At 39.7% G+C, this 12,445-nt stretch overlaps 1 protein-coding gene across 6 annotated transcripts in view; it reads right to left on the bottom strand.

Moving 5' to 3' along the window:
* Positions 1-12,445, bottom strand: part of LOC147029740 (neurotrophin-3-like) — a 106,488-nt gene that overhangs the window by 17,707 nt on the left and 76,336 nt on the right. For 2 of the 6 annotated variants that reach the window (XM_085873020.1, XM_085873019.1), the window contains exon 3: positions 906-1,036. The exons of the other annotated variants lie outside the window; for them this stretch is intronic. In XM_085873020.1, the coding sequence (XP_085729146.1) occupies positions 906-986 (81 nt within the window). In that variant the 5' untranslated portion in view covers positions 987-1,036. The remainder of the gene's footprint in view (positions 1-905; positions 1,037-12,445) is intronic. 6 annotated transcript variants of the gene reach the window in all.

Genomic DNA, 12,445 nt, shown 5'->3' with positions numbered 1-12,445 from the left:
ACAAAAACCGAAGGAAGGTGATATAGTTAAAAAATAAACAATCTCTCTTCAGTTCATGTGAACCACCTTGAGTCGTCTGGTCTACTGGGAGGTCATGGAACGCCGAGAATTTCAAGCGTTTCTCATCGTGTCTGCCCCGGGCATTAGTAGCAAGCCAAGGCACGGTGACTCCATATTGTACCCCATGCATGTGGAACGGAACACTAACCCCCACAAATCAAATTTACTGCACATCCAATTACTGCATGTCATAGTCGTCACATTTTACCTTCACTGCACCCACGGAAATGAACCATCTCTGAGTCATTTCACTATTATTGCACATGACAAACAGAAATTTTAACCCCTTATTGATATTGAATGGTTTTCTCCAAATTTTAACACGCTTAATTGCTATATTTCTGAGTTTCTGGGTGGGGTTTAAAAATTTCAGGTGTTTTTCCATCTGCCTGAACATGAGAAACGGTCATTGTAAGTATATAGTTCATATCAGTATTTTTTGCCTTCGTCATGCATTGGGGTCAGCCATAGAAACTCGACAACAACGTTCTTGATGACCCCTGGTGGTTGAAGCTGTGGCCGAATCCATTCTACACTCCTTTTATTGACCTTTGTATGATGGAAGATATTATGGTTTGTAAGCATCATAAAATTGCATTTAATTGTCCTCACTTATATTAACAAAAATAATTATATGGTTTTGCCATGGAGTCTAAATGAGATTCTCATTTGTTCTCATGAGAAATGCAGAGGATATTTCTTGAAGGAAGGCAACTGAGGTCAAATCACTGAGCTCAACTATAATATCGAGCTGAGTGTAGCAATCAGACTGTTGTGTAGCATTATATTTATCATGAAGACAATTATTGTTCCTGAAAAAGAAAGCAAAGGAAACCACTTGTTACCACTTCAGGCCGAAAGACTGCCCTCCTTGGCATTAACGGCTCAGTGCATCTGCCATTCATGTCATATGAAAGTAGATTCATTGGAGTTGGCTTAATACGCAGGTTCTGTCAGTCCAAACTGTTTTCCTTGTCTGAGGAGGAGAAGGAGGAGAAGGAGAAGGAGGCCATCCTGTTAACAAACTGGTCTTCACTTATTCTTAATCGTCAGGGCATTCATTCTCTGACTTAATAAATGACAGAGCGTCGGGGCATTCATGACGAGCCGTGAACATTTCCGTGGCGAAGAACCAATTCTGGGCAGGTCACCATTCTGTCGGCAGGGTGCCGAAATTTCCATCAAGTGGTCACAGCAATCGAAGCCATAACAGTGTAGGCAATGCAAAAATACATATTACCCAGTCCCACCATCAAGCCGTAGCTCATGAATACAGTAGTTGCAAAAATAGGACTTTGTGCGACAGCCAGTGCTTGTTCCTTTTCAAGAATTATTATATGGCACGAGCATATTCTAGGTTCCCTAGAATATTTGAGAAAAACAACAGCTTGGTTAGGATGGTGATGAAGAAAAATAAGCACCAACTCTTCTTCATTTGGTCATTCACCCTCACAACCCTTTATGCACAGAGAGTGTACTGAAGGACCACGTCTTGCTTCATCAAACCATGCCAGGTTGCTTCAGTCAAACATTTTTGGCAAGACATAACTCAACTTGGTTGGTCATTTCTACTCTAAAAAAAAACACATACTGTACGCATTCTTTTGATGCTGATCCAACCTACTTCAACAAGCATGCGGCGGTTACGTATTCAAAAGTGGGTTCAGAACCCAAGTAATAACTGATGCCATGGAAAAAATATTTAGAGCAGCAGAAGTTTTGAATAGAATCTTCTGCAGGAAAGAATATACAGCTTTCATATATTGGGGGTAATATTGGAGATTCTGATGATGTCTACGATGTACAAATAACGTGAAAATTTTCAAAACAAATTAAAATTTAATTAAAAAATCTCATGAGGATGTCGAACGGATTATTTTATGAGAGCGTGTACGTGTATAAAGCATCATGACCACGTTTGGGGACAGTTGGACCATCAACTGGACAGTCCGGACCTGGCAACGAGTTAGTTGGGAAGAAAGACCATATTTTGTTTGACTGCAGGTTCAATAATTGCAGGATCAAATGATACGTCATGTAATAATATAATAATACCATTCCTTTTGTGCCATTAAAGCATTTGGGGCGACCAAGGCAGTTTCATTGGCAAGGAGTACAGTCCTGGATGGGTCACCACTCCGACGCAGGTTACCCCAAATGGATATTACCCCAATACACTGGAACTCATTTTGCTGACTTCAGACGGGTAACAGGCTGAATCAACATCACCTGGTGTTAATTCAACAGTCAACAGGGTGCTCAAACTCAGGATCCTAAGGTCTCAAGCTAGCCACCTTAACCACTAAGCCAACACCAGGCTTATGATATGTCATGTCGGACATATAATTAACGTTCATTAAAATACAAATCTTCGAATCCATTCAGTGTGACCTCCTTTATGAATATTTGGGTCTCCCCCACATTCCTCACCCCCCCTGTCCGTATTCAACTTGTTTGTTTATAAATAGTGTAAAGCACATTGGGCTAGTCAAGAGCCTGAAATTATGAGCTCAGAAATGGAATCCAGGTAACTTGAAGTTGAGCATTGTTGCACGAAATACAAAGCGATTTTCACAAACCCTTTCAGCCTTTTGAAGGAAACCGGTCTGACGGGGAACGATGCACAGGAGATGTGTGTCCGGAACAGTTGCCGAGACAGCAAGTTAACCTCCAGGCATGCTATGCTTTTGTATCAAATATCTGGGAAGCATTGTCAAGGGAAACGTGAAGGGGTGACCATGTGTCTGCCCACATGGTGAGATAGAAAGCCTATATACGTTTGTCAATGTAGATGCAACCATCCTCCAGGGTGTAAAGGTGATGTTTGATGTTATTGTTTTGAGGTCATGGTGCAGGTTTGGAAGTTGGACTTGGGATAGAGTAGACTTGGGTGTTTACTGGCTTCAGAAAATGCTTTCATTGACAACAATAGATATAGACAAATTATAATGGACCACGTATTCTGTTTAGAAGCTATCTACATGCAAACTGGACCAAGTTTGACTGCCTCATCTCACTACTAACCGCACTGTTATGTCTGGTCCTCTCAACATGAAATTCCTCCCAAACACTTTTCCCTTCTCTTTTTCTTCCTCTCCAACTCCCCTCTCTTTCATTTTCCCCCCAATCCTTTTCCTTTCATAATTTTTTCAATCAATTTACACCTTCCCCATTCCACCTCCCCACCCCACCCCACCTTCAATCCCTCACTCCTTGTAATCAATATATATATATATATATATATATATATATATATATATATATATATATATATATATATATATATATATATATATTAGGGGGTCGCCACAGCTCCCATTAGGGGTCACCACAGCAGATCATCCGTATGATCCGCATTGTGATTTGGCACATGTTTTACGCTAGATGCCCTTCCTGACGCAACCCTGGTTGCCTCTAGCGACACAGGGATACATATATATATATATATATATATATATATATATATATATATATATATATATATATTTAGAACGGCATTCAGTAGACCACATACCTCCTCCAGGCTGAACAGTTTACATTTTGTATCCCACCGATAGGCCGGATCTGGATCCGGGCCTGAACCAATATCTAATAGGCTTGTTTTGGTCACTTCATCAAATCATCCACCTATTTTTTTATCAGAATTCGTCCACAACTTTTTGAAATATCTTGTTATATATCGTTTTTTGCTCTATCTCTCAATGTCGAAGAATCACTAATAAAACATAAAAAAAAAATTCTCGTTTGTGGACCCAGTTTCAGATCTTCACCAAAATAGAATCATTTCATCCAAATCCGTCCATAACCTTTTGAGATATATGACATGGCAGTATGAAAATGAGAGTTCTCCTCCTGGTCGATGGAAGTTCCCTCACCTTAGTATTCAATCAAAGTCGACAGTGCAGCAAGCATTGATTAACATGTCACAAGACACAGTTATAAAGTACGAAATGCTTTCCATCGTGGGGAAAAATATGCCCCTGCAGGTTGAGAGGGTTCATGTCAAGCTTGGGACGGCACACTCAAACCCGAAATGACCACTCCCAACCTTCTTGTGCAGATTTTTTTATCGAACACAATGCAAAGCAGCTTGTGCTTTATAACAGTCTAATATAATGTTCACTTTTGGTACTACAGTGTATCGGACTATCGTTCAATAAGTAAAGACCGGTTTATTAATTGCAGGAGATTTAGAAATATATTCATAATGTTTGTATACTTTATATAATTTTTCACGATAATCACCAGACACATTTTTTTATAATGTACAACAAGAACTGGTTTTGTCTGCAATAGTGACATTGCTACCGATGTTTCAGGTAGTCTTGCAAAGCTCTTGAAACAGATTAATCAATGGAGAACGTGTACACTATATTACCAAAAGTATTGCTGTCCTGATACTTTTGCTCAAAAGTTATAAAGTCAAAAGATAGTGAGAAGTTTTCCACAAGTGGGTGGAAGGAGAAAGCGCAGTCGGCTTATTGTCCCTTTAACAAACGTTGTATTGTGAAACATAACATATCCATTGCAGCTCCGGCAACACCTAAGGGATGTGGTGCATATATTGGTGTGATAGTAATCTTGCAGTCATAACGCTCTTTCATCAACGATACCTTTTTCCTATTTATATCAAAGTCAAGCCTTCAGGGAAGAAATTTCCAACACATGCTTGTATGTTCGCTACATGCCTGTATGTCATCAAGTCCTTTATAGTGTATTTTTTTTAAGTTGAGGCTCATGGAAGAGCAAGGTGACAGAGGGTGAAAGGTAGCGAACTGATAATGGGGCTGCAGTTGGGCTGCACAAGAAGTAAAAGAATGAACGAGCAGGAAAAGAGGAGAGAAAGTTTGTTCTTCCATGAGCTCCTGTAAATAAATAAAAAAGATGGGGAGAGGAAACACTGTAACCCACAAGCAAGAAGAATCGAGTTCGATAAGGTGAATGATGGTAGAAAAGATTGTGGGTAAGGCTGTGGGATGACATGAGATGATGTTGAACCAACTTATTGAAGCCATGGAGGTCTTACTCACTAGAGTAAGAGTAGCATAGCGCATCAAAGGGGGGGGGGGGGCGGAGGAACAAAAGAGTTGAGGTGTGCAGCCAGCCTAGGTTATGGTAGTGAAACCAGACGTTTGCCAGGAGTACACGTTCATCCTCAATGAGTTGGGGAGGGTTGGAAGACTGGAAGAGCAGAGAAAGCTCGACTTGAGGTGAGACAGTGAAAAATAGAGAGGTCACTGACTTGCCTGCAATGTGAAAGCAAAAGGCCTTGTGTTTTAGCCTCATCATGGGAGATTCCAATCAATGTCTGGAGCTTTAGATTCCATACATTCCAGGAGAAACAGATCCGATGCTAAGGTGTGAGCCCAAGGGAGTGTCCTACTCCATGAGCGACAGACAAAGGCCTTGTAGGCTGTGAGTAGTTCTGATTTTTCAAGGAATGACTTGGAATGACTGAAGATGCCCAGTATGCATCTGGCTTTTAGTTACATACCACAGCTATATAAAATGCTTCACTTAACTCACATTTCCAAAGCTCCTTAAGAAAAGTATAAATGTGATGGATTCTGAACTAAAGGTGGTTATTTAACCAAAATTTAAAGATTCATTCACTTCTAACGTTCTATATAATAATAACACACCCTGCAACTCAAATTGATAAATATTGAAAATGAAACACTTCGGTTCAATTTCCGCTTCGTGGAACTTTTCACCGATCAACCAAAAACCAGAAAGCAATTATCGGGTCTACTAATAAAGTGACAAGTTTGTTGGATAGGATCCCATCAGTGTTCAACATTTCATGACATCATCTCCTAACAGTAATAACATTTTCAATCAAACCCTCATTACGGGCCATATTTTTATTAAGAACACAAATATGGCATAGCTTATTTACCTAACCCCACCCCACCCTCCCCCATCATATGCTCCACATATGCCCTTCCCTTCTCTCCCTTTACAAATATCTGCTGCACCTCTCCTCCTCCTTCTTTCCCCATTCCTCCCACATTCCACTACCCTCCTTTATTTTGTCCAATCACCCCTCCTTTATGTCTCTCCATGTTAATCTCAATTTACATCCCCTACCCCCAAAGCATATCCAATAGATGTCAGACATACAACTTCACCATTATTTAAACAATTTCTGACGACAAATATGTTGAGGGAAACATCGTTAGACATGAACGACCTCAGAGATGAATGCATCTCCATCTACTATTGACTTACAGAACTTTGAATGATTTCATGAATGATTGAATGCATACACATCAATGTCAGGAACATCTTCTTCAACTTTCTCCTTGCCCTTTCAACAGACACAGAACATGGAGACTTTCCTCCTCAGGATCACAAATGACATTCTCCAAAAGCAGACCCTTACGATCCTAATGTTCTTCATTGGTCACAACTCACAACATGCTTTGCAAGACGCTTTAAGAGAAAACTTCACTTCCTACTTAACATAATTAGGCTTTGTAAGGTCTGAGTTCAAACCTGATCTCATAACTCACATGTCCACTGTTATTATTGCTAAGTACTTAATGCACAGCCCACTCGTGTTTCTCGAAATCCCTAAGTATTCTGTTCTCGGTCCTATTCTTGCTTTCTTTTTATCAACATCCTCTTGAAGATTTCAAATGTATGTTCGACCTCAGTCTCCATTGCGATGATGATTATACCCAGATATATATATATATATATATATATATATATATATATATATATATATATATATATATATATATATATATATATATATATATATATATCCCCAAAAAACATTGGGGATTAAATTTTCAAATAACCATAAACAGTGTAAACTCTCAGATGACATTAACACTGCTTTATTTAAAGAGTGGAATTAAATAAAGTGATGAAGAATGAAGTAAAATAGTGGTGATGTCAATGTAGAAGATGCAGAGATAATTAATATCAATTTCAAGCTCTGTTTATGAGGGCTGTTCAAAAAGTTCTACAAACAGGGTACTTACAATAGTTCAAGAAACAACAAAGTTTTCAGATATGTATGTATATGTATATATATATATATATATATATATATATATATATATATATATATATATATATATATATATATATATATATGTATGTATGTATATATTCCCATTAAAGTTGCATCGAAGCTCAAATCATACAATATTGTTGCGGTTTTGAGAAACCACTATTGTAAATGTGCATTCATGACACGTAGATCCTTCAGCGTCATTATTTCCGGAATAAACATTGAAAATAGTTCCTTACCTTTAGATAGGTTAGTGGGATCCAAACTGCATTGGAACAGGTAGATTAGGATTCACCCCCCTATTTTTATTTTGCACGTGGAAGGTTATTGGCAAGTCGTTGTTCACCATTTGATGCGGATGTGTGCCGATCCCTTCCTTACATTCCCTTTATAGTATGGTAGCTGTTCCTCAAAAAGTGACTTTTCGTCAGCCGACAGTACTTATTTGGTTTGTTGGTACCAATGTTTAGGGGAATATGTCAGCATTAAGAATTGGCCTGATGTGGAGGTCAAATCTATTGCCAAAGTGGTCAAAATGGCGATCCAAGATGGCTGCCGCCGCCATTATCGAAAATCATACTTTTATAAATTACTCGGCACTAGAGTAAGATAGGAAGATAATTTCAGTGTCTACACCCACTAAATCAGGGGTAAGCTATCCAATGGTCATGCTTGCATGCTAAACTTGGCGACAGGCAGCCATATTTTCAAGATGGCCACCCCCACATTTGATAAGAATGCTAATTTTTATGATTATTGGCCTACATAATGATGCTGGAACATAATTTCTGAGGTGACTCCCATAAAATCAGGTTGAGTGATTCAAATAACCATGTAAAGGCATTTGCAAGTGCAATAGGTAATTTGGTTTCGGGGTTGCAAATGCAAATGCAATAGGTAATTTCTGCCCCCTGGGGGGCAGAAATGGCCCATGCCGCCATTACTGAAAAATACATTTTTGCTCCGATCTCGGTACTCGAGTGTCATAGCATGATAATTCTTGTGGCTCTACCCACTATATCTGGGGAAAAATATCATATGGTCATGTTTGTGCAATGAACTGTGCAATGGGTGGCCATATTTCCAAGATGGCTTCCACCCCCTTTGAAAAAATGTCAATTTTATGATAATATAGCTATGTAATGATGCTGCAACAAATTTTCTGAGACCGTGACTACAATATTAGGCTCAGTGATTCAAAAACCCATTTAGTGACATTTGCAATATGATAGGGCGTTTGGATTTAGGGTTAAAATCTCTCGGTGGTCAAAAATGACCTATTCCACCATTATAAAAAAAAAAAAACTTGCTCATATCTTGGTACTCAAGTGTCATAACTTAGTAATCCTTTAATTGAGGTCATACACACTTAATCTTGGGTATGTTATTAAATGGTGATCATTGTAGATTTAGAGGTGCAACCAGTTATCATAAAAACACGTTAATGCTTATTTTGGCACATTTTGATAATTACATCAGAGAAACCAAACACAATCATTTATATTAACTCAAATATCATTTTATTATTTATTATATTCATCACCGTGATGGAGCTGGAATGACATGATTGGCATGGTATTGCAAATCGTGATATCATACATGAAACAAATTCCAATAGTTAATAGGTAATCAGCATAGTCCATATGCTAAGAGAATTCTATTTATTGCATAGCATTGCATCTACTCTTAATGAAAATATGTATGGATATTTGGCTATATATTATTGTAGAGCAATTCCGATCCTGGTGTCTGATATGAGATTTCATGCATTCTGGAGAGAGTGTTCTAAATATCCATTTATGAGAAAAATGATAACAACAAATTGTTGCAAAACTCTTGATTTCTTGAAGCAGCAGAGGTTTGTCAAATCTCCAGATTATGTCACGCATGAACAATTAATCACAATTTTATCAACCAACATCAGTGAAAGATGAACTAGTTATTTGATAAACCAAATTGATCAATTGAATGCATGTAACTTTGGAAATATTAGCTAGACACAATTACAGAGGGCAGAATTTTCTGAATGGAACTTCAAATTCAGATACCCATATGCAGAAATCAAATGGAACCCTAAAACTGATAGTGTCAATGATGCAAACCAATATTGATATTCAAGTGTTTGTCAAGCTACTCTGTCTCTGTCTCAGAGTCACTCAGTTCTGACAAGTCACCGTCTGAAGCATCATCATTGTCTACCGCTGCTGAGAATTTGTTTTGGCAAGATTACCACCTTCACATTTGCAGGCCTGAGTGCAGGCAAGCTGCTGCTTTAAACACGAACATCTGCCCTGGCAGGCTGATTTTTCTGGGTCGCACAGACATCTTGTCAATTCAGTCAATGCCATTGTTGCTGGCTCCTGGGTCATCATCACTGGTTCAATGTGGCCATCAACATCTGTGCTCCACCCAAAACCAATTGGTGAAGGCATGATAGGCTTTGCAATGACAGCCTTTCACCAAACATATGTTTGATAACATGCTCACATGGCATGCTGCCTGAGTGCATCAGCTGTAGGGGCCAGGGCTTCAGTCTTGGTTTGCTTCTTGCAGAAGAGTTGATATCTTAACTTATTAATTTCAGTGACTCTGGTAGATGGATCATACATGGCAATGGTAAACAATTCTACACAGTGGAATGCATCATCCGATAGGCTTGGCTCTGATCCAACCTGAGCTGTCCCTTCAAATCGTTCTGGGCATTTTTTATTAATTTCCATGGTATTGTTTTGCCTCTTCCTGATAGGGCACTTGTGGAGTCGCATCCTGTCAGGGCATGGAAAGCTGGCAACTGCTGACAGGCAAGTGGACCAATTTCCTGTGCTATCGAATGCAGAGGAATAAATATTGCATGATCTTTCACACCGGTCTGAAACCAAACTTCTTTGGCAGTTAATGAAGCAACATGAGAAATACAAATGACTGCAACATCTGCGTCAGGTGATGCAATGATGATTCGATGTACTGCCGTTTGGCTTGCATGCAGAATCAGCCTTGTGTCAACTTCTTCGTGTGATGCAGATAAATCTGGCCTATCTATCACACCATCCTGGGTAATCTGGCGAGCAAGAAGGCGATCTTTGAATCCATCCAAGACGATAATGATCTGTGCTTCCCGTAGTTTTTGTCCAGCATGACGGCACCAGTCCTCACTGATGAATGCCGCTAATTGTGCTTTGTTTGAGCCATCTTGCAAAAATTTGTTGAGTTGCTTGGGAATTGGCTGGCTTTACTTGGATATAACAATCTTCATCCCTTGGATTTGCTGATGCCTCGTTCTTTCGCCGGCCTTAATGGAATGCTCCTCATCATATCTATCAAAGACTAGATCAACCTGATTGCACATGCCATCCCTTATTGGTTTCAGTGCAGAATGTAGCATGGTATCAGAGAGGTCTTTAAAGGTTTATGCGTCACACTTCTTGATCTTCGTCTTCATCACACTTCATCTGAAGAAGTGCCATGGCATCGATAAGCCAGCTACAGCTGCTTGATGAACATGGTGGCAGAACATCCAGCATTTTGCAACTAGTCTCAAGCTGATGCAGTAGCTGAGCCTTGACTGTTTTCAGGAAGGAACCATTCATTCTTGCAAGGGACTGTGGAATGCTTGACAGCTCATAACAAAGCAACTCCTGCATGTCAACCCTTCTACCCTTTGCAACAATCAATATTCGAGCAAATAGATTCCGTTCTAATATGACAGTCTTGGCCTTTCCATTTTTATCAACTACTTGCTTTCTTTTAAATGTCTGGAGCTTGTTTTTTTGTGATATTATCAAAGACACTCTTGGTAGTAGTGTTCATTTGTTCCTCTGCAAATAGCTTTGCAGCCTCTTTTCCTGTCTTTCTTGCATTTAGTAAGTCTTGCTCCACCTTTTGGCTAGACAGTACCCCTGTTGCAATGTTTACTAATCTGCTTTCATTGTTGTTGGTATCCACTTGAAATGGAACCACCATCTGCTTAATAATTATGGATGTGATAGCCTCAACATCTCTCTCATCCCATGCCATTATTGTAGTTCCAAACTCTTTGTGTTTCCTTGCTCTTCTATCTTCATCAAGGTCACACATGCCCTTTACTGCAGACACAGCCTCTGAATGCTTGTTAGCAGTCAGGAACCATCTCACTAGGGCAATTGGTTATTGTGTTAATCCAACTACACCACCCTTTGTCTTGGAGTGACAATTCACTGATTTCTCTAAAGCCATATCTGACCAGACCTTGTTGAATGGGCTGCTCAATCTTTTGAGACTGAAGTTACCCTCCTGAAATTGTCTAAGGACAAGTGGTGCAATTGTGGGCAACAGTTTCATATCAGCGAGATATACCATTGCCCATCGAGAATAATTGACATGGTCATAGGCGAAGAAGCATGGTAGCATTTCTGTAACAGCAGCCAGATGCATGGTCCAGTTGGCACTTCTAAATCAATTATCATCATCAATGAGCAGTTTGCCCCAGATATAGTGGGTATAGCCACAATAATTATCATGCTACGACACTTGAGTACCGAGATATGAGCAAAAATATATTTTTCAGTAATGGTGGCATGGCCCATTTCTGCCCCCAGGGGGGTCCAATTCCAAAACCAAATTACCTATTCCATTTGCAAATGCCTTTACACGGTTATTTGAATCACTGAACCTGATTTTATGGGAGTCACCTCAGAAATTATGTTCCAGCATCATTATGTAGGCCAATAATCATAAAAATTAGCATTTTTATCAAATGTGGGGGTGGCCATCTTGAAAATATGGCCGCCCGTCGCCCAGTTTAGCATGCAAACATGACCATTGGATAGCTTAGACCTGATTTAGTGGGTATAGGCACTGAAATTATCTTCCTATCTTACTCTAGTGCCGAGTAATTTATAAAAGAATGATTTTCGATAATGGCGGCGGTGGCCATCTTGGATCGCCATTTTTACCACTTTGGCAATAGATTTGACCTCCACATCAGGTCAATTCATAATGCTGACATATTTACCGAAACATTGGTACCAACAAACCAAATAAGTACTCTCGGCCGACGAACTCGAAAACTAGCAGCCTTTTGAGGAAAAGCTACCAGACTATTATCATTAATTTCCTCTCTCTCTCTCTCTCTCTCTCTTTTCTCACACCACACGTAAGTACACGCACTTTTATTTAATACTAGCAAATACCGCCCATTGCTTCCACTGATGGTAATACTAAAGGGAGAGGGAGAAAAAGAGGGGGGAAGAGGGAGAGAAGGGTGGGGGAGAGAGCAGGGAAAGTGTAGAGGTAAAAGGGAAAGGAGAGAGGAGGAGTGGGGGAGAGAGGAGGTGTGGGGGAAGGGAAGACAGTGTGAGGCGAGAGGAAGGGAAGGCAGAC

This window comes from Eptatretus burgeri, chromosome 3 (assembly GCF_056783735.1).
Source record: "Eptatretus burgeri isolate ZD-2024b chromosome 3, Ebu_testis_v1, whole genome shotgun sequence".
Classification (NCBI taxonomy): domain Eukaryota; kingdom Metazoa; phylum Chordata; class Myxini; order Myxiniformes; family Myxinidae; genus Eptatretus; species Eptatretus burgeri.
The sequence above is the reverse complement of the archived record's forward strand: the minus strand, read 5'-3'. Positions and strand labels throughout refer to the sequence as shown.